Here is a 22,619-nt window from a genome sequence, read left to right as displayed (position 1 = left end):
GTTGTTTCTCAATTCACCTGTGATTTCTCTTTGGATTCATTTAAAAAATACCATCGTCTTTGTCTAGTTAGAAAATGTTATTGCTAACGAAATACTTCCGAGTGCAAAGTGTTAATCCTTCGATGGTTTCTGTGTTGTTAGATATGATTGTCGATTTTAGTCAAAGCGTCGTCTATTTTGAGAACTTTTGCGTTCTCTGTAGTACAAGATTCGGAAATATTTGAAGCGGATTTATATGGCATATTGGCAACATATGGTTAAATTTCGACTCAGACCACTTTCATAATTATAAGCACAAGTCCCTGTTCCCTATAATACTGCTGGAATAACCCGAACCGTCCGTTCGATCGACGAGTTCCTTCGTCCTCGGACGATCTCCCGAGAGAAACGGTATCCCGAGAAGTTTCGCACGGTTTCGCGCTCGGTCGGAGCTGGAAAAGGCGACGCGAAGCGGCCAAGAAACGCGATTAGCCGAGAGAAGCACCGAGGCTCCGCACCGCTCGGTCTCCACACGCGATCCCCGTCGCGTGTCGGATCGAATAGGGATTAGGGTCGCGGGATCGATAAGGATCCATCCGTGAGGACGATGATCCACGGATGAAGCGGCACGGGTGGCACGTCGGGCGCGTGCAAGCGGCGAAGCGACGCGCGCGGAATCCGATCGTCGATCGTCGAGCGTGCCAAATACCTGCGAGCTGTATCTTTCCGATCGTCCGTCATCGCCGTCGCATCCGTCGTTCCGACTCGTCTCGAGCGTTCGACGATCGAAATACGCGTCGCGAAATATTCGCTCGATCTGGAAGATCGAGAGACCGTTTTCGAAGTTTTACCTAAACTGTAAAATTATCGGTGCTCCGAGCAGCTGAATGCGCGAGGAACAATGTACTAATGACTTTGTTTATTAGCTATCCCGAAAGTTTCGGGGAGATTTCACTTTTGGATTACAATCTCAAAAGCGTGACACTGTGTTTGAACAGATATCGAGGCGCATTTTGATCTATGAGAAAGTTACTCGAGCAGTTATACAAGTATAAGGAATATTGATGATGTAGATGACTTGATACAGCAAAAACTAAGTAGAATATTTAGTATTCTAAATTAATCTTTGCGTTACTATGTGAAATATTTAACTAAAATAGCCTTGTTACTTAATTTATCCGTGAATGGTCGTTAAACTAGTTTCAAACAGTGTCGTCAGTATCTCGTCGAGGACTGTTGAATATTTCCAGTGAGAAGCTTTCGAGTGCAAAGGGTTAAAAGTCAAGCGTCGTAGATGACTAACTTCCGGAGTAGCTCAGCACTCCGCGTGCTTCAAGGATAAGATCATTAGGACACTTCCAGCAATCTCACAATTCGTGTAAAACTTGGAAAATGTTCGACCGTTCGGATCGAGCGAATATCCCACAGCGCATCTCTTAACCCTTTACTCCGAAGTTCTTCACTAGAAATATCTCAACATTTTCTGATAAGATGAAGACGATATTTTGTAGAACCAACTCGACGATAAATTCACGCGAATTAACAGACAAAGCTATTTTACATGAATATTTCTCAGATTGATATACAAAGTATAACATTAACACGTTGAACGCCACACGATTTCATACAGCAAAGTCCACAAAATGGAAAAAATACAATATTAAACCATTTGACAATTGGATTTTTATCATTATACGTTCATCAATCTAAACATCACCGAAATGAGTAGCATTATTTATAATATAGAAATGTTTGCGAATAATCATCGTTTAATTGAGTGAACTATATTAATTCGATTTGCTTTCAACGTGTTAAATATCGAAATTTATAGCTTCACTGTAGGAAATCGAGTGCAAAGGGTTAAAACCACTGGAAATCGTTCGAAGTTCTTCCCACGAGCGGACAGAGTTCCCTCGATGGAACCAGAAGAACCTGCGACGCTCGGATCACGCGATCTCGCGCTACCGATTAATCTCCGCTCGGCTCGAATCCTGCGACGCGCACGGACGGGATACCGGTTCCGAGGTAACAATGGAATCGCTCATTCACCGAGCACATTTGCAGAATCGAGCAACGGTACAGGATTAAAGGCTGACTCACGGCGCTCGTCCACGCGTCCGCCGCGACCTCCGCGATCTCGATCGCCGCCGCGGAACCGACTCGTCCCTTCCTCCGTCTCGCGCCATAAAATTCGACGGTCTGACCGCGATTCACCGATTACTCCGCTCGCACCGGCCGTACGCGATCGTGATTCTCTCGTTTCAACGCGTGCGTGCCGGCGTGCGTACGATGTGAAAGCTGCTTAAACCGCGGAGGCAGGTGCACGACGCGCGTCCCGGTTTCATCGGCGAGGCGGGAGTTCGCGCGGCTCCGCGCGAGTATCGCGTTTCAAACGGCGATAAACGGTTGCCGTTTCGCGGGCTAGATCTCGGCGCGAGTTAATTGCCATCCACTTTCCACCTCCGTCTCTTGTTCCTCATAACTTCGACTCCGTAGTCGATAACTAGGGAGGACCGATCGTGGATCGACCGATCTGCTTAGTCCTCGAATTCGGTGGTTCTCAAAGATATTCTCGAGAACTTGATTTTGAACAACTGTTTCCTATACGAAATTGAATTCTGTACATATGAGTAACATATTTAATCAGAAGCGGAGAGGACTAAACGATCGGCGACTCGAATCATGGACACGGTTTCCTCTGACGACCAGAACCTAGCCTGTAGGCGTGTAGATCGACCGATCTGCTTAGTCCTTGAATTCGATGGTTCTCAAATATATTCTCGAGGACTCGATTTTCAATAACTGTTTCCTACACGTGTTGTCGATTGTAGTCTCTAAACTGAATTCTGTACACACGAGCAACATTCGATCAGGGAGAGGACTAAAAGATCGGCGACTCCGATCGTGACACGGTTTCCCCTGATATCCAGAACCTAGCCTAGTGTAGATCCGAGTGGACCGCGTGTTCGAGTATAGAGAAGATAGGTGATTCGAGTCAGTCCCGTATACTCATTCCCATTCGATTTCGAGATCGATTCCGACGAGAGTAACGCAAGACGAATCCGCGTTTCCGTGTCTGTCGACAGAATGAAGAGATGATCGCGAGCCTGCCGATACACAGTGGCGGCAGCGGAGGGCCGAGCAGCCGCGTGGGTCGTGGATTGGCGCTTCACAGGTCGAATTCCAGCTTGGAGCTGCCGCACAGCCCGGACCCCGCGTCGCGAGTGGCGGAAACGCCGTTGAGAAGGGAGTATGGGTCCCACGGTAAGTAGGAGACATCGCCTCGAACGCGAAATCGTCGATCACCGACCGGTGGACTGATCCCGCCGTCTCTTAGGAAGCATCGACGCGGTGGCCCAGTCCGTGACGGTCGGCGAGAACTTGTTCGCGATGCTGCAGGAGCTGCGGCCGTCCCCGTCGGATCAACGGAACTCGGTCAGCGTCGATTATCTGCGACGCGTCCCGGACGGACAGCCGATCGACGCGGACGAGGTCTGCGGGCCGACCGGCGGCTCCAGTCCGAAGCTGCGGCTCAAGTTGAACAGATTGTGGGGCGCGAAACCGCCGCGGGCGATGGAGGACAGCTGCAGCACCAGCCCCGTCGTGTCGGCGGACGTCGAGGAGAGGCACAGGCGACGCGCGTTCGCGCACTACGACTGCCAGTCGCTCACCGCGAACCTCGGCTACGCGGCGAAGCTGAGGGGCATCCTCTTGGCTAGGCGCAGGAACACCGCGACCGGCGCGTCGGCGGCCAGCTCCTTCAGGGCGTCCACCCCCGACGAGACACCGGAAGAGGACGCCGGCGACGGGAAAGGTATCTCTCGTCTTTTCCCTCCATCCTCGCGATTCGCATCGATCGCGGAACAGTTCGAACAAGATCGTCAGAGGCTGTGTCATCTGGTCGCAGGTAACGATCTCTTGGAGTCGTGCCCGTTCTTCCGAAACGAGACTGGCGGCGAAGGGGAACGAGAAGTGAGTCTGACGCGTTGCACACAAGGCAACGGCGTTCACAGACCGCCTTTATCCTACGGCATCGCGGTCTTGGAGCCGGCGCCCGGCGAGACGCTATGGAAGCACGCTTGCCCGCTGCAGAAGAGGCTGCTACCCATCGAGAGCGTCGACGAAGGCGCACACTATTACAGACGATACTTCCTCGGTGAGTTTGCTTTTCGACTGGTAAGGCCGATTTGTCGGTGCGACCCTGTAGTAACTGATTCTGATGGAACCTTGTTAATTCCTTACGATTGAATTCAGTAGGTATATCTGTTGGAACTATTGTTAGTACTACAGTAGTAACAAAAAATATTCCATTGTCTTGCTATGGGATTTAGTATAAACTGTTGAATCATGCTAGAAAGCTACTGTCTAACAATATTGTAAGGCAAGGGGTTCAAATCGGTTACTGTGGGGACACCCTTTGCACTCGAGAGATCTCTCAATCACCTTGGTTTCACCCGGTAAAACTAAGATCTGATATTTAACATTGAACCTTGTAACACCTCGATACAGGAAAGCTCACCATCAAATATTAAAATATCCCTAGTACAAACCCTCCAATTACTTAATTACCTCCGCTTCCATCGCACCTCCTCAACTATCCACGGAACTTGTTCGCAGGTCGAGAGCACCAGAACTGGTTCGGCATGGACGAGCAGTTGGGTCCGGTGGCCATCAGCGTGCGGAAGGACGCGGGCCAGTACAGGATCATCGTCCGCACCTCGGAACTCCTAACGCTGCGCGGCTCGGTGCCAGAGGAGGCTCTGGGTATCAGGCCGCAGGGGAATCGGCTGCCGACGAGGGAGCTTCTGGAGCTGGTCGCGCCGGAAGTGCAGCTCGCCTGCCTCAGGCTGGGCGCGCCCGCCGCGGAGGAGGCCCTCGCCAGGCTGGACGAGCAAGGACTCTCGAGCAGGTACAAGGTCGGCGTGCTGTACTGCAGATCCGGCCAGAGGACCGAGGAGGAGATGTACAACAACCAGCACGCCGGCCCGGCGTTCCTCGAGTTCCTCGACGCTATCGGTAAGCGGGCCGACGCGGATTTCACCGGCGCGCCTCTGGCCAGCCGCGATGATCGTGTGTCTTGTGTCACTGAAAACAGGCCAGAGGATACGGCTGCGCGGGTTCGAGGGGTACAAGGCTGGTTTGGACACGAGGACCGACTCCACGGGCACCCACGCCGTCGCCGCGACGCACCGGGGGGCGGAAGTGACCTTCCACGTGTCCACCATGCTGCCTTTCACGCCGAACAACAGGCAGCAGCTGCTTAGGAAGAGGCACATCGGAAACGACATCGTCACGATAGTTTTCCAGGTAAACGGAGGATCGCGGTGGCTGATGGATGTCGTCGATTGGAGATCATATCGGGAGTAGCTTTAACCCTTTGCACTTGGAAGCTTCTCAATGGAAGTATTCAATATTTTATGATGAGATATAGGTGATGTTTGAAACTAATTTAACGAAAATATTTTTCTCAATACATATTCATTACTTTCTGATGAAATGTCAATGATATTTCTTGCAACTAACATAAAGGAATACCTTAAATAAATTAAGTGATAGAACTATTTTATTATTTAAATGGTGCAATTGTGATACTACAAATAAATATAGAAAAAATTGTTAAAACAGGTAGAGGTTGCAATAAAATAGAATGTCGAGTCTGACATAGAACTGCAAAGTGTTAAAAATGCAGTCAGGAATGGGTTATTTTGATCTCTCTGGTAGTTCTAATGTTAACCCCTGAAGTCAGCTGCAATGATTGATTGGTTGTACACGGTTCTGACCCGAAAGCCACCGATGAATTAACATTCACGTAACGCATAGAGAACGTTCGCGTGAAATTACAGGAGCCGGGCGCGTTGCCGTTCAGTCCGCGGAGGATACGCTCGCAGTTTCAGCACGTGTTCATCGTGATCCGAGCCGTGAATCCCTGTTCCGATAACACCCAGTACAGCGTGGCTGTGTCGAGGAGCAAGGAGGTGCCGATTTTCGGACCACCCGTGCCGCCCGGCGCCACTTTCGTCAAGGGGAAAGCATTCGCCGATTTCGTGCTGGCGAAAGTAATCAACGCCGAGAACGCGGCGCACAGGTAAATTGTCTATCGTTCGCTCTCTAGCTTTTCCTGCGCGTTTTCCGCCGGTAACCGCGGGCGAGACGATCAATCGAAAGATGGAGGCGTAACGTGTTCTCGCGTGTTCACCCGCAGATCGGAGAAATTCGCCACGATGGCGACGAGAACGAGGCAGGAGTACCTGAAGGACCTCGCCACGAATTATTCTTCCACGACGGTGGTCGATACCGGGCAGAAGTTTTGTGAGTTGAGCGCAGTACCTTACTTTGCCTTGTCCTGCTTCGCTTTGCTTCACTTCGCTTCGCTTTACTAAGCTTCGCTTTACTTTGCTTCATTTTACTTCGCTTTACTTTGCTTTGCTTTCCTTTACTAAGCTTCACTTTTCTTTCCTTTGCTTTGCGTCGCTTTACTAAGCTTCGCTTTATTTCGCTTTACTTTGCTTCGCTTTATTAAGCTTCGCTTTACTAACCGTTCCTTTTCTTTTCTTTTACTTCACTTCGCTTCACTTTACTTTGCTTCGCCCTCTCACCCTCCAACATACATTCCAATCAGTACAAACTCTGACTAAAACCAATCATTCCCAAACAGCCATGCTGTCGTTCAGCAGCAAGAAGAAGGCACCCGTAAGGCCCAGACTATCCTGCGACGCTTCGCAACGCGGCGCGATATGTTGGCAGGTGATACTGGAGGACAGCAACCAGAACACCGACTGCTACTTAGGAATCAGCGTGGACACGATCGTCCTGATCGAGGAATACTCCAGACAAATAGTGTTCGTCGCCCCGTGCGTCAGCGTGCTCGGCTGGCACGCGCAAACGAACAGGTACGCGCGTTCTCCCCGACGCCTTCCTTGGCAGTTAGGTCTCGTCTCGCGCGGAATAATACGATTCGCTTCGCTCCGCAGCCTGAGACTCTACTACCACCAGGGAGAGTGTATCACGATTCATGTGCGCGGCGATTACGGGGAAAGGGACGAGCTAATGGAGATAGTGGCTCGGCTGCGCGCCGTGACTCAAGGCGCGCCCGCCATCGAGCTCTCCCTAAAGAGAAACAGCCTGGGCCAGTTGGGCTTCCACGTCCAGCCGGACGGAGTGGTGACGCAGGTCGAAAGCATGGGACTATCTTGGCAGGCGGGACTGAGGCAGGGCTCGAGGCTCGTCGAGATCTGCAAGGTAGCCGTTTCCACGTTGAGTCACGACCAGATGGTCGACTTGCTGAAGACCAGCGCGCAAGTGACGGTCACCGTGATACCGGCGAATAACGACGGCAATCCAAGGAGGTGAGCTACGCCGGCGACTTTCTCCTTAACGCAACGTTTACCGCCGGTTCGGTGCACCTATCTCTACCGGCGCGGGTCAATTTGGACAACGTTGCGCGTTTTCTTTGCCCTTTTAATCGTTTGCGGTCCGAAGTGCTCTTGGTTTCTCACTTTGAGGTTCGCGGGGTTAGTTCATTCGATTACAGCTTAATATCACCTTTGTGATATTACCAATGTTACCTTTAAATGGTACAATTGTGACACTACAAATAAATATAGAAAAAATTGTTAAAGGTAGAGGTTGCAATAGAATAAAATGTCGAGTCTGACTCGACATAGGACTGCTAAGGGTTAACGCTAGAACCACTAGATGGGTCAGAACGATTGGTTATTTCTATTCCTAAATTCTTTTGCAATTATTAAAGCAGCAATAGGTCCTTCTCCGAGAAATTTCTAAGGAAATTGTTTCAGTAACGCAAGCTAAGTTCTGAAAGCTAAATTTTTATAGAGTTTTGAAAGGTCAACTTGATTCGTTAACAGTGAAATATTAAAACAGCCTCTTTCTTTAATTTTCACACGATTTCTGGTTAATCTAGTTTCAAGTGTCGATTATGTTCCATCGGAAAGTGTTGGGTGTTTTTGCTAGGAAACTCTCGTAGTGCAACGGGCGTAGTGAACCTTAACCATAACGATTCCCGCCCTGATTGGTCCGTTTTGATCGCAGAGGGTGTTCGCTGCAAAACTGCCAGTACTTGTCGACCAACTACGAAGGAGATTACGAGAACGTCACCAGCCCCGACAACACGCCCGGCCAGCAGACAGCCATGTCCGGCCATCAGAGGCGATACGAGCGTTCGTTCAGCCCGCCGAGATCGAGCAACAGTTCCGGCTACGGGACCGGGTCCAGCTCCAGGTCGTTCAACGACCCGCGCTTCCCCATGGAAGGAACGATGACGAGCAGCAGCAGCGGCCACAGCAGCACCGACGATCGCTGGTGAGAAATCCGGCCGCCTTCCTTCGTTCGTTACGCTAATCGTTAACCTCTTAGGCACTAGCCTAAGCCTCTTAGGCTGAATTTTGCGCGGGGCTGTTTCTGTACGGCAGAGTTCTGTACGGACAATGCTGTTCTCTGCGCGAGTGCATTGGAATGAAGTTTTCGATGATTGAATTATAATTTTTCTGAAAGATACGATACACGTAATTTAACTTTAACACGTTGAGTGCTACGTCAGTCCCTGGGAACTGACAGTAGACTCACTTTTTGGTCCACAGAGGCTGACGCCGTCTAGATACGGCAGTCACTTATTGGTTCTGTTATATTATTATTTTATTTCAATAGCGAACTCAAAATAAAGCTATAAACACATTGGCGGCGAAGTACGGTTCACTCGCGCTTTCGCGAACGACGACAAAGTATGATCAGTCGCACTGTTGCGTAAAGTAGCGAAGAATGGTACAGGTGCTCCGTCGCGAGAGGGTTGATCTCTGAACCGTTCGAACCGATTCCCCCGCAGGTACGAGCTGCTGGAGCCGCAGGACCAGGAGAACGGGCACCGCGCGGACGGTACTCCGCCGCCGCCGCTGCCCGCCCGCCAGAATTACCAAATAGCGACGCCGAAGTCCGTTCAGAAACGAGCCAAAGAATCCCACTACGCGAGCGGCAAGCAGTTCGAGAACACGAAGCACCACGGTCACGACGGTTACTCGAAGGACGGCAACTACGCGTCGTCGAGGGCGCTGCAGGAGAGTCTGCGGCACGAGAGCTACCAGAAGCAGCTGGACCACGCGCACCGCGGCCAGGACGTGCACCACGTCGCCTCGAGTTACGTGAAGCTGCAGAAGGAGAAGTACGAGGTGAAGCAGGAGAACGTGTACGCCTCGCAGCGGGAGCTTCACAAGAACGAGGCGAGCCACCATCGCGGCCCTCACCAGAAGCTGAGCGCGTCGAACTCGCTGCCGCTGGCGCAGAACGCGGCGTACAGTCTGCCTAAGTCGAGCAGCAACAACAACCTCGGCAGGTACGGGGACTACGAGCAGCCGAGCAAGTACGAGTACGAGTACGACTCGAGTCCCAAGTACGACGCGCAGGAGGACAGGCCGCCGGTGAAATACGAGGAGATCTACGAGCGACGGAGCAGCAAGTACGACATGGACGTCGCCAAGTACGACATGCTCGAGTGCCAGCACGCCGCGGCGGAGCGGAAGCACGCGGACGGCGAGCAGAGCTGCGACTCGATCAGGTACGACATCCCGCACGAGTTCAAGGTGGGCGAGAAGGTGACCTGCCTGAAGACCACGATCACGGAGCGACCCGTGCCGCACAAGATCAACGTCGAGTACCGGCAGACCAAGGAGTTCGCCGCCAGCCTGCCGCCGGAGGTCCGCATCTCCGAGCCGAGCTGCCCGGAGCCGGCGACGCTGCAGAGCGAGGACGAGCTGTCCACCGGCTCCGGCAGCGTGTCGCCCAGGCTGCGGCGGGCGAACAAGCACCGAGCGGGGAACCTGACTCCCTCGAGCGGCAGCTCCAGAAACCAAAGTCCCAGGCCGAAGCCGGGCGTGCGGAACTCCCACCGGAACTCCGCGAACCTGACCTCCAGCACGCTGCAAGAGGACCTGATGAAGCTGATCAATCCCGACTACATAGCGGACGACGGTCAGCTGAACAACAACGTGAACGTGCTGCTCCACGGTAGCCAGGGCTCGAACCCCAAAGCGCTGAACAACAACACGCTCGAGTTCCAGAACAGGTGCAGGTCCCGGGAGAACCTGTGCGGCAACAGCACGACCGCGCTGACCGTTCTGCCGACGAACGATCAGGAGAACGGGAACGGAAACGGGAATGGGAACGCCAACGGGAATGGGAACGGGAACGGGTCGGAAGTGATCCTAACGATGGCCAGACCGGCCACGGTGATCTCGAACGCGAGCACCGCGTCCAGTCCCGCGCCGAGCGAGAACAAACTGTCGAAGGAAGAGAGGTATGAGCACAGACGCGAACGACCGCCGGCGCGTTCACGGGATTACCTTACGTAATTTCACGTGTCTGTAACACGTTCTCGCGTGTTTAGATTGTCGCCGCGCGTCACCAAACCGTCCCATTCGATGTCGAAATCGCCGAGCAACGTGACGTCGCCGAAAGACGCGAAGAGTCACATCGACGCGGACGTAGACTGTTGGAAAAACCACCACGTAGATTCTCGATCGAAGCAGCACCCCCAAGAATGGGCCGACGAGAGACTCCTCGACAGATGCGGTGCGAACGCGTAAGTTTCCCGAACGCCGGAACACGGTGTTCGACTCGCTTTGGCACGCGTTACCGCTCGTCCGAGTTCCTCTCTCTCTCTCACACTCACTCTCTAAGATACACGCGTTCGCTGTCCTCTTCCTCTCGAGTATCTCTGTTCCCCCCCATCGGTTCTCATCGCGCTTTCCATCACCGTGAAGACAGACACACAACAATGTTGCTTCGTTTCAGAAACTCCGTGACGGACTTGCAGTCCCATCTGTCTACCCTCGAACTGAGAGTAGCCAGAGAGACGCGACGGAGACTCTCCCTGGAAGACGAAGTGCGTCGCTTGAGAGACGAGAACCGTCGTTTACAGGACGAGAGCCACGCAGCCGCGCAACAGCTCCGACGCGTCACCGAGTGGTTCTTTCAGACGATAGATCATCAGTGACCCACCAGCGCGGCGTCCGCTCGGCCGGTCCCTCGATTCCACGATCATCCGCGCGAGATCGCTCGGATGCCTGACAGACGGCTCCCTCCTCTTTGACCCTTCGCGCTCCAGAAGTTCACCGGAAATATTCGATATCCTCTAACGAGATACAGACAGTTTCTCGGGTGAATTGAGAAATCTCACGCGCGTCGAGAACTATTTTCCTTCGATATTTCGTACATCGATGCGTTATACGAAGTTTAATGTTAAATATCAGAGTTTATGGTTTCGCTGCATCGAATCGTTTGGTGACTCGGAACCTCTGGAGCGCAGAGTTCATTCTTTCGTCTCTCTCTCTCTTCGTCGACTCTTCTCTATCCTTTATCCGTCGGTGTCGCGCCGTCGACCTCGTCTTACTCCTCGATCGTCTCCGTTGCATGATCGCCTTCTGATAAGAGCAGTATTAGCGTCGCGCGTGCCCCGCTCCGAGAGCGTACCGTTCGCGTAGAGATTAAGCCGCGAATCAAAGGTAATTTAAACGTAAACTGCGAACGCGTCTCGCGAGCCCGCCGATAGGATGTACGCGACCGTTTCCACGATGCCGGGGGACCGATTCCCGTCAGGCTCTGTACCATAGAAGTACGTTTCTATTAACGCTAGGTCCACGGACGTTTATTGTCCGGTTTATATCGTTCCTGGAGAAATTGATGTTCGACCGTTTAGATCTTGGAAATTAGGGTTTATCGCGTTAAGCCAGTCACTGGTGACTGACGCTTCTGAATGACTAAAAATCGTAACGTACAAGACAACCGATGTGAAATAAAAGTGTTTAACACGTTAAACGCCACGCCACGAACGGTTGATAAAGCAACCAAGTTGACAGTGTAACGCAGACGTTGCAAACGATTCATAATTATTCCTATCTTCGCTACAAAAGAAATTCTATGGGAGAACGCTTGACACGTTAAACGCCATGTCAGTCACCGATGGCCGACGCTTCTGAATTACTTGAAAATCGTAGCATGCAATACAATCGACGTCGAATCAAAATACTTAACAACGTAACTAAGCTGATAGTGTATTGCAAAGATTGCAACGCCAAGTGAATAATTGTTACTTTTTTGCTAAGAACAACCGTCAAAAACGGTGATTCTCGTGACGCTTAACGTATTAAACGTATTCTCGTAACTGCATCGACGAAAACCGACATAGACGTTCGCCAAATGTTTATAAAATTCAGTGTGCGTCGAATCGACGCACTCCGTGAACCTAGCGTCAATAAGCGTACAGTGGAAGTTACCACCGCCTTGCCGTGCTCCGTTCAAGCATCGACGAGTATTTTTTCCCAGGAAGGTACCCGAGATACCTGTTGTTGTTCTTGTTGTTGTTGTTGTTGTTGTTGTATATTCGATGAACGCCGACGCGTGATCGTTATCCACCGGACGGAACCAGCTTTCCGCCAAGGAATGCACGTTAAATGCGAGATATATATATACACACACACATCCATATATATGTATATATCTATATATATATATATATATATATATATATATATATATATATATATCTATACCTGTACGTATATGACGTCTACACTTCGAAACGACCAAATATTATTATACTAGTTGCGTAAGAGTCACCACTTTCCGGTTCATCCGTAATTTATTACGAGTGTTTTCTTTTTTTTTGTATCGTCGAGACATCGTCTCTCGAAGAAACATTCCTCGCGGACGCGCGTCTTAAAACGAGCGAAATCGCGCCGAGACGCCTCGCCTTCGTTTCCCCTTCGTCGTTTCGCGACTCCGCGCGAACTCGGTGTCGTCCGTCGAAGAAACTCTGTAACCTGAGAAATAAAGAGGAAAGAAATGCACACACTTGAAGATGGGGACGTTCATTTCCGGTGGGACGAGGAGGGAGGACGGTCTTCCATCGGTACACGCGCGAGTAGAATAAAATAGTTTATTATAATCCACAGAAAAAAAAACAAGACATTTCCATGACACGCCCGAAGATTCGCGCCGCTGTCTGTCTCTCTGTGTGTGTCTCTGTGTATGTGTGTATGCGTCTGTATGTGTGTCTCTGTGTATCGGTCAACAATAGTGATTACAATCATTCCCAGTCGAAGATCATCGGAAACGCGAATTCGCGCATCATGTCGGAACGCCGAGGCGAGCAATACAGTGTACTCGATAGTCGTATAGCCTACGGAAAAGAAACGAGAAGAAGAGAGAGAAAAAAAGAAGAAGAAAAGAAGAGAGGTTTCGTGTTCGTTTTATTTTTACGATAATCGCATTCTTTAAATAGCGCGTTAACAGATTTCGTATCTTTATATATCCATCTATATATACATTTATATACATATAGATAGATAGATAGATAGATAGATATATATATATATATTTTTTCTTATGTATTTATATATATATATTTATTTATATGTATATGCTATATGTATATGTATATTATGTATATCGGAATACCCGTCTGAACGGAAAAACCTGCAACCGCTCTCACACAATACCGTCGCCGCGTGAAACCTGCAAACGATGATCGCCACACCTCTGCGTTTTCCTGGCCAGTGAACAGCGCCGCGAATACTTTTTTTTCTCCTTTTTCACCCAGCGTACGAATCCGGTGTACAAACGTACCGCTAACGCGATCGTCGACGACCAACCGCGGACGCCGTTTATCCGCGAATCGTTCGACAATTTCGAACTACACATTCATACATACGTACGTACATTCATTCATTCATTCGGATACTCATACGCGATACACTTCGTTTTCTCGTTTGTTCGTCCGTTGCCGTTCGACGTAGCATGGATGGAAATAACCCTTTGCACTCGAGAGTCTAAATGATTTGATACGAAATTATGAACTTTGGTATTTGCCATTAACCTTCGTATACTGCATCGATAGGTGAAATATTAAAAGAAAATTGCTTCGGTAGCTAATTTATGTATGATTCCTTGTTAAATTCATTTTCGAGAATGTCGTCTACGTCTGATTAGAAAGTAGAGAATACTTCGAGTGAAGAACTTTCGAGCGCAAAGAGTTAACACTTAGGCGACCTGAAGAACTATAACTACCTCCTCCATTATCTTCGATTGAACCCGTTCGATCTGGTTGGGAACTTCGTTTTAAAAGCAAAAACTCTGCAGATAATCCCACTTCAGGACTTGCTAAACAGAAGATAGAACGAAAGGCAACAGGTTGCTAAGTGAAAAGTGGGCTAATTAACACGTTGAACGCCACGATTTTGCAATTAACGAATACAGGAACTAAAAATAATATATCAACGTTGAATTACGTTGTTACAGGTTCGAATCGTTGAATGTCAGTGCATATCGTGTCACTTGTAACGTATAAAACTTCTCAAATAATCCTCGTTTAATCGAACGAATCATATTAACCCCTCGGCGTACCATTTACTTTCGTTACTAAGCTCGTGTAATATTTCACTATCGACGATTTGTAAGAAATACAACAAAATTTTCTACTTCAGGTGAAAATTTCATTTGAAGATGATACATTGATTCTTGTTGAATTAGTTTAGAAATCTTCATCGCGAGTCTCACTCGTCATTGCACGGCAAGGGGTTAATCAGATTAGACGAAGGTCACCGGTGACCTTCACGGTATCCAACGTGTCAAACCGAGCGTCACTTTCCCGAGCATCGAACGGTGTTCGAATATTTCACGGTCGACCTGGCAACGAAGGAATGTAGCTGTGAACGACGCAACCGACGAGTCACAGACGATTCGCGTAGAAAACGATGCTCGTGCCCGCAGCTTCGATCGTGGCTCGTACGTGTCACGACGAGATTCGCGAGACTTTCCGAGAACATTCGTCGTGTGGTTCGGCTCGTCCCTTAAGTACATCAGAAGGTATAGAACTATCGATTGTAGGAGCGTATCGTGTCCTTACGATTCGATGTAAGTTCACGTCCAGTAACGTAGCGTGCTTTCTCTCGTTACGCGTCTAATGAAATATGCCCTGTGGAAGATAGACCCTCTAGTTCTTCTTCTTCATCATCATCGTCGTCATCATCATCGTCATCAATCGTAATCCTCATCTTGAACAAAGATGATTAACACTTTGTCGGACGTCGTCGAAACTACAAGTCGATTCTAGGTAACGTTATCATGGGATGCGAACAGACAGCGTACGTCCAGTTTGAACGAAAGAAATAAACGAGCGAACGTCCTCGAACCACTTTTCCACCGAGTGTCGCCGGATTCATCGGTGGAAACTCGACTCGACCGCGAAGTTTCTTGCTCTTCGTCGGAGGAGTTTTCGACCGTTGGACGAACGGGGAACGGGAAGGAACCGCGAAACGTTTAATCGTTCGAGTGCCTAGCAAGCGTCTCCAGTAGTCTAAGTGCCTGTCGAATCGAATGAAGTTTATTCTTGCTAATCATTCAACCCTTTGCCTTGCAATAACGTCAGACACGCGGTGCAGATTTCAAACAGAATCGAACTAGCATGGACGTTTGCTCAATCTTTCTCAATGCAAATTAAATATTACTCTTCTGTTATCAATCACTTTGAAGCAAAGATTGGTATAGGATACGCCTATAATTCTCCCTTAACAAATCATTAGCGACAAAGTAGTAGTGTCGATCGTAGCGAAGTAAATCGTAGGGCAAGGGGTTAGTCACTGGCTGCTTAGAAATGGAAAAACAGAATCGCATCTCGAACGTTTCCGAAAATAGAAAACGATTTTTCGACCGGGATTCCGGAAAGGTTGGCACTCGAACGATTAACCGGCATTCCCAGCCACCGGAAACCGAGCTCGAACGCACAGCGAAGCCGCGAACAAGCGAAGACGACCACGACGCGCGTTGCGAGACACTATGGCACGAGAAGCGACACGCCGTCCGTTGCAGCGAACCTGGCGCTCTCGCCTCAGTGGTCAGCCTCCACGCGCACGCCTCGCCCGGCTGTGATTCGCCGCGGCGCTCACGCCCACCGATCGCGTCGCGCGGCGAGGACCGCCTCCAGACTCGTATTGGGCGTCTCTGAGCGACAGACTCCGCCCACATGACGCGACGAGCGCCAGGTTCGCTGCAACGGGCCGGTACGCTTCCGAAGAATCGAATCACGGCGCTGATCTCAGGCGTCGGCGACCGGTTCGAACTCGAGACCTGCGTTTCGTTTCCGTTTCCGATCGCGCGGTCGTCGTGAGACTGTAACGGACACTGCAAACCTTGATCCCTGAACGCTCGGATAGTACGAATAATAAGTAACGCCGGAGAGGATGCTCCTCCGTGCCAATAGCTAATACAAAAATACTGTTCTGTTGCACCGTATCTCTCTACTATTCCTATTATCGTTATGCGTAGTAATCCCTGTAGTTTTTTTCTCACGCCCCTTTCGAACGCTGTCGGGGAAAGAAGGAAAGAAGAGTAGTGAACGAGGAGTGTCCTTTCTCCGATTCGAATTCGGAGATTCTCCGGTTTCGTGTGATCGGTTGGATGCTTCGGAAAGAGTAACTGATTTCGAATGATCATCATGGAACGCGTACCTCCGGCAAAAGTCAGCACTCCTCGTAGCCGTGCGAAGATCACGCGTGCCGTCCGTTGCGGCGAACCTGGCACTCCTCTCCGAGTGGTCAGCGTCTGACCACGCCTCCTGGCGTCTAATTCGAGGCGCTCCGCCAATCGTGTCGCGCGGAGTGGGAGGAGCCTCCGGACTCGTGACTGGATTTCTCGGATTGTCTCCTCGCAACGGACGGCACTCGTATGCTTCGCACTTTCTCTTTCGTTTTTCCGATTGGTCTCAATCGATACGCGAACGGTAGCGATACAATTTCCGACGAACTGACCGCGTGTACCGTAACGTGTTACATATCTGAGAAAAGAGAGAGAGGGAGAGAGAGAAAACACGACGACGATCTAATAAATAAAACCGATCGATCGGTATCACCGCGGAAATCTCATAGAATACCAGTCATGATATGCGAACGACACGGGCTAACGGACTGTCTGCTTTTCCTCGGTTATCTCCGTCGATTTTCCGTAATTCCTTGCTCTTTCCTGTTCGTCGTGTGATCGATTTAATTGTAATCAAGCATGGCGGCCGAAGGTTTCCACCTTTCCACGGGGGAACGGCCCCTCATCGCCGAGCCTTTCGTTATTCGCTACGGTTATTATTATTGTATAGTTTACATATACATATATACGTATGTAAACATACGTATATATATATGTACGTTCGAGATACATATGTTTACATACGTACGTATATTATTTTATATATATACATATATAATTCAGCATCACAGTAAGATAGCGCCCTTCATTATTAAGTGATCGTCGATCAGCTCGGACCATTTTATATTCATTCCTCTCAACAACATACTTTACAACAACACGTCTAAAACATCGTCGAATAAATTTCATGCGACATCAACGTCGATGTTCGTCGTTACGTACATGATTGGTATCGTGTTTGCGTGAAACTAGTCGAAAATATAATAATAAAAAAAAAAAAAAACGATCAACCGAAACGTGTCACCGAAAACGAGTACAAAAAGACACCGCATCGATTATCCGTAACAACCGATCCGATAACGAGTCACGACACGCTTTACTCGCATTGTATCGTCGCGTTCGCGATACACTGCCACTGTCTAAATAAAAGTGAATCGTACAACCAGGTCTACGAGTGTAGAGCTCGTCCGGCGGTGAACATAGAACAGATCGCTAGAACTACCAGTAACAACGAAACGTTCCAATTTGTTTGTTTCACAATTATCGATGTCTTAATGCTAACCATACCGGCACTTACGTGCTAAACAAGTTAGCTCTAAACAAATTAGATTGCTTTCAGTGGAAACAAACGAAAGGATAAACATTGAGAAATTAACCGGACAATATAGTTGATATGCAATTAAATGAACAAGAGGATTGATTTCAAACAGTGAAACTATAAAATTTCATATTTAATATTATACCTTGCATAATCAATTCAAAAAATATTGAAATAAAATAGCTTTCCTCAATGTACCTCAATGTAATATAATTTCTCTTCGAGTTAGTTTCACTAAATATACACAATACAAAGTTGAATATTAAATCTCAAACTTTACAATTCACCTGTGTCAAATCAATTACTAACACAGAGGCGCCTCCGCAGTGCAAAGGGACGAATACTCGGTAGTTCTAGCGTCGACTCGAAAGGAAGAATTTGTATACGCATTTACAGAACACCGATAGAATCCGAACGAGCTCCGGTGTATCTCCTTCCGTACAATGACACGACACAGACGAGTAATAAATATCAGATACAAATGAACCGATGTTTTGCCGTCTTTCGCTCGAGTTCAAGGCGAAACGAGAATCGCAGAGACACAACCTCCGATAGACCCGGTTTGAACGAGACTCGTAGAAAAAATCGGTGCCCGATCGTCCCGATCGGTAGTAAGTACAATGGCGAATGACTGAATTTACAAGACGCGCAATCGGTTCAACCGATCCCTCGAACAGTCCCCGAACACGCTAGGCGATCGAACGAACCGAACGCCGTTGAAATTAGAAACGCCGCATGACGAGAATGACCAGCCGGCCGAGAATTCTCTGTCCCGATGACTGTTCAAACTGTTCATCTTCAGCCCCCGCACGTGTAGGCCCTTTCGAGGACTAGCTGGATAAAAACGGGTGAACGCAAATCGAAACAACGTCAAAAGGCTTGCGCGCGCGTACTAAAACGATTTTGGTGGACTCTCTGAACGTTCGTTCCGATCTATCTGTAAAAGTAGCGAAAAATCGTGTACTAGAGATATTCAGACACTTATAATTACTTCGAAAATAAATAGTTACAAAAATAAGCGAGCATTTTATGCTTAAAATACCTTAGGTAAAAACTTAATTAATTTGCACCACAATACGGAGTGGAATGTGTGGTATTCTATATTACTAGATCGTAAAAAGCGTAATTCTAAACAGAAGGTTCAACTACCGTGTAAAAAACATTAACGACAACTCGTCTATTACTCCTAGTTACTCGTAGTGCGACAGCTCGATAAAAAAACGAAAGAGGGAATAAAAGAGAGAGACAGAAAGATAGAAAGATAGAGAGAGAGAAAGAAAAAGAGAGAGTAAGAGAGAAACACGTGGGTCAATAAATAAGAGGTGCAACGAGAGATTAGAAATAGGATAAAGGATGCGACCGGTATCGATCGACTCGTCGACGATCGTCGGTGCTCGCAGAATAAATAAACTGTGCTGGAAAACCTAGTATCCCCGCGAAGATTGTTAGGTACATTGTTCGATTCATCGTCTTTCTCTTTCCTCGCGTCCCCCCGCCCCGCCCCGCCCCACCCCGGTCCAGCCTAAACCCCAAACCCACCCCGTGTCCCGCCCCGTTAATCGGTCGCAGCTTCGTACACCGCGGTAGAAAGAAGACGTGTACTTTTTCCCATCGTGTGAAATACGAGAACGCAAACACTCACGATCCCGACGGTTAACTTAAAATCGAGAAAACGTTTTTTTGTACTCTTCTACAAACTTGTTCGTGTCTAGCTTAGTTACGCTCTACGCCACGATCTGTACCTCGCCCCATCGAGCCGCGACGTCGCAACGATTCGCTGAGCCGAACCGACGCGAGAACGCCGCGACCGGCGGGTTTAAACGAAACGGCACAAAAATTTATCACCATCGGTCGCCGCCCGCGCGTTGACGGGCGGCGCTGAATCGGGAACTCGCGCGGAAACTTAGAAGAAACCGTGAGCGAAGACTGAGATTCTAACGACGCGCGGAAGGGAACTTCCGCGCGTCTGTGCTCGCGCCGCCGATCCTCCCCCAACGACAGAAAGAAACCTAGTGGCACTGTGTCAATACTTTACGATACCGAAACGGCGGTCGAAGAACTTATACTATTCCCGACGCGTCCTTTTGGGGCGTTGATTGACTCCAACCTCGTCGGTGCCGCGCGACTTCTTACCGATTTGTACCTGACTCTGTGCGGTTAGCTGCAGCGAGATCGCGTGCGTGTTCAGCTTCTCGGCGAGCAGCAGGTCCTTCAGACCCTTCATCTTCTGACTGTACAACGTTATCCTCGGCTTCTCGTTCTCCGAGTCGGCCTCCACCTCGGGGTCAAGGTTTTCCTGAGACGTGGAAGGTGCAGGCGGCAGAGCGTCGTCCGGCGGCGCGACGAACGGCTCCCCGCCGCCTTGCAGGAGGTAATCTCTGTTAAGTATTTTCTCGCTGCATGCCGCGGTTAAAGCTTGAATGCTGGGATGCATGGGCGCCGGGTTCGAAGGTACTTTAGACTCCAGGCTCTTGATCAGATCGCGCGCCGTGTTGCCCCTCTCCTTGGTCTTGCAGTAGTTGTTGTTGTTGTTGTTCAACGTCTCCTCGGGGCTGGTCTCCCTCTTCTGCGCCCTCTCCTCTTCCTGCTTCGCCTCTGCATCGTAGCATTCGATGATCACCTGAGCCCGGATACCGGCGTCGAACTTCGAAATGGTATTTACCAGAGGTCGGGCCCATCCGATGTGCAGCACTGGCGTGTTCGCGCCCTCCTCCCATTGGCATATGCCGTCGTAGAACCTCAACAGGTACGCGAAGCATCGCGGCTGTCGCAGCAGACGCTCGTCCGCTCGTACCGTGTGCGGTATCAATTCGTTTGCTATCTCCAACAGCTCCTTGTATATTTCTCCGTCGTCCCTCGAATAATCGTACCTGCCACGCGTTGACATTGGAGAATGTTAGTAAATAGATCTTTGATTCAACGGTGTGCGGCATTGGTGTTGGTCTACTTACTTCCTTAAAACGTCTGCCGCGTCCGCCCACGACGCCAACGCGTTCGCGTGTAGACCGTGTCTGTACAAGTAGCCACCCTGGTAGGTGTACGGATACACGTGAGCGTTGCCATAATACTTTCTTGCAGATCGTATCGCTTCCTGAAAGAATGGGACACCAGTGAGTACCGAAATCAAGCTGGAAGAACCGTACAATGGTACAACATACCTGAAACAGATCTATAGCAGGCGGTCTGCCAGGTGTCGGCGCCGCTTCTTCTAAATCTCCTAAGTTCCCCAACGCCATGGGGTATTTCGCCAAATGACCTAAATCGTACAGTAACCAAAGTAACTCCTGCTGAAGCAACGCCACTTCCGCGGCATCTGCAGTCGCGCTCAAGCTAGGATTTATAGCTGAAACTATGGTGGCAACCTCCATAGCCCTGGAGCATACCACCGCCTGTCCGTTCACGTACAACCATGATCTGGAAGCTACACCGGGCTCGACAGGCTGACCACGTTTGTCCTCGTTTCCTTTCCCTAAAAAGGATCAGCGAATGTTCTTTATCTCGAATCCAATAACTCTAAAGGTAATTCAAAGGCAAATACCCACCGTGCCATGTTACTTCCGCCGTTTCATTGCCATCCTCTCCATAAACCACCCAGGCATGATCTTCGGACATAGCGAGGTGCACGTCTTTAAATCCCAGTACCTGACAGCCAGCTACCACCGCAAACGCCACTCCGAAGCAGTCCAATTTGTTCGCTGTGAGATAACTATAGAGACTCTGCAAATGCGCGCGATCCTTGTAGTAGCTTCTAGTGAGAGAATTCCATATCACGTCGGACACCTTTTTGACAAGCTCCCTGGTCGCGTATTTGGTGTCATAGACTGTCAGATCGACCGCTCCTTTGATCACCGCGTGGAACTTCGTGTAAAGGGCCTCGGCGATGTGAAACTCGACCGCCGGCAGTTTCGGCTCGTCGTAAACAGTCGACTCCTGCGACGCAAATGTTCGATTGCAGGTTAGGGAATTCTCGACCGCGCCGACAAGGATCGAGAGCAGAGCCAGGTCCGGCTCCGAGCTGTTTTCCAGCTGGTTCTGGAAGATTTGGACAATGGAGGAGATACTCCGTATAGGAAAGAGCGCCTTATCCTCGTCCCGAAAACCCGCCATGTCGTGAATGGCAGGCTACACGCACGAGATCGAGATCTTCTCTCAAACCACGAGTGTCATCCTGTTTCGCGTTTATCTTGACAGAAACTCTCGGCGAAGTTCCGCGATCCGTTCGGTTCCTCCTCGTCTGACTAACGTCGCATGCTAGTCAACGGTGATTTCCTCGTTCTCCAAGCGAAACTCTCACATTTCCGCACCATAAAATGTATCACAACCGCGTATCAATCACCTAGCGGCGCGCCGCCACTAGGATCGTTTCCATTGAGTCTCGTCCGGTACACTGTGCCGTGCTCCGTCCGACACACCGAAGAGGGCGAGTTTCTCTGCGAGCGACGGATCCCCCTTTAAGCCTACACGAATGTTCTGGATAAGCGCGCGCTTCTCATTCCAGAATTTTCCATAACCATCGAGCAATTATCTTTACTGCGCCGCAACTTCGAAACGCACGGTGTTCCCCGTGAATCACTCGACACCGCGGAGAATTTCAGTTTTGACAATTGAAATGATGCGTCTAATTCCGATTAGATTTATCTGTCAAATACAGGACCCTTCGCGCGATCATGTTCATCATTCTGGTGTCGGGAGAATCGTTGAACGACGTGTGAATTCGAACATTTTGACGGTTATGAATTTGAACGGATACTCTGCGTAATGAGTCGCGATATTTTCGATAGTAATAGACTTTTTAATAAAATTGGCGCTCACGAAAACGTTGCGAAGCCATCTGGTAGCGAAC

The 22,619-nt window shown here is 49.5% G+C and overlaps 2 protein-coding genes across 7 annotated transcripts in view; one reads left to right on the top strand and one right to left on the bottom strand.

The window, feature by feature from the left end:
- The window catches only part of LOC116432573 (signal-induced proliferation-associated 1-like protein 2), a 41,926-nt gene extending 22,924 nt beyond the window's left edge, over window positions 1-19,002 (top strand). Inside the window, exons 2-14 of one of the 3 annotated variants that reach the window (XM_031989650.2) lie at window positions 3,066-3,243; window positions 3,317-3,793; window positions 3,887-4,135; window positions 4,597-4,995; window positions 5,075-5,286; window positions 5,823-6,064; window positions 6,182-6,288; window positions 6,635-6,869; window positions 6,951-7,325; window positions 8,029-8,298; window positions 8,819-10,282; window positions 10,373-10,567; window positions 10,780-19,002. In XM_031989650.2, the coding sequence (XP_031845510.2) occupies window positions 3,075-3,243; window positions 3,317-3,793; window positions 3,887-4,135; window positions 4,597-4,995; window positions 5,075-5,286; window positions 5,823-6,064; window positions 6,182-6,288; window positions 6,635-6,869; window positions 6,951-7,325; window positions 8,029-8,298; window positions 8,819-10,282; window positions 10,373-10,567; window positions 10,780-10,981 (4,596 nt within the window). In that variant the 5' untranslated portion in view covers window positions 3,066-3,074 and the 3' untranslated portion in view covers window positions 10,982-19,002. Of the gene's footprint in view, window positions 1-3,065; window positions 3,244-3,316; window positions 3,794-3,886; window positions 4,136-4,596; window positions 4,996-5,074; window positions 5,287-5,822; window positions 6,065-6,181; window positions 6,289-6,634; window positions 6,870-6,950; window positions 7,326-8,028; window positions 8,299-8,818; window positions 10,283-10,372; window positions 10,568-10,779 lie in introns of those variants that run through there. The other 2 variants (XM_076370459.1, XM_031989651.2) reach the window with 2 other exon arrangements.
- On the bottom strand, window positions 12,909-22,540 carry Mnn1 (menin 1). Of its 4 annotated transcripts, none has more exons than XM_076370470.1 (5): window positions 21,319-22,540; window positions 20,935-21,245; window positions 20,728-20,867; window positions 19,910-20,646; window positions 12,909-18,713 (listed from the first exon to the last, which is right to left on the bottom strand). In XM_076370470.1, the coding sequence occupies exons 1-5, from the start codon at window positions 21,881-21,883 to the stop codon at window positions 18,607-18,609; spliced, it is 1,860 nt and encodes a 619-aa protein (XP_076226585.1). In that variant the 5' UTR covers window positions 21,884-22,540; the 3' UTR covers window positions 12,909-18,606. The 4 variants fall into 4 exon arrangements, with proteins under 4 accessions (XP_076226585.1, XP_076226586.1, XP_031845617.1 ...); XM_076370471.1 differs by having other exon boundaries at window positions 19,920-20,646; window positions 21,319-22,539; XM_031989757.2 differs by having other exon boundaries at window positions 12,909-15,038; window positions 19,920-20,646; window positions 21,319-22,539.
- Window positions 22,541-22,619: the final 79 nt, after the last annotated feature.

The sequence above is a fragment of the Nomia melanderi genome, chromosome 9 (assembly GCF_051020985.1).
Source record: "Nomia melanderi isolate GNS246 chromosome 9, iyNomMela1, whole genome shotgun sequence".
In the NCBI taxonomy this organism is placed as follows: Eukaryota; Metazoa; Arthropoda; class Insecta; order Hymenoptera; family Halictidae; genus Nomia; species Nomia melanderi.
The sequence above is the reverse complement of the archived record's forward strand: the minus strand, read 5'-3'. Positions and strand labels throughout refer to the sequence as shown.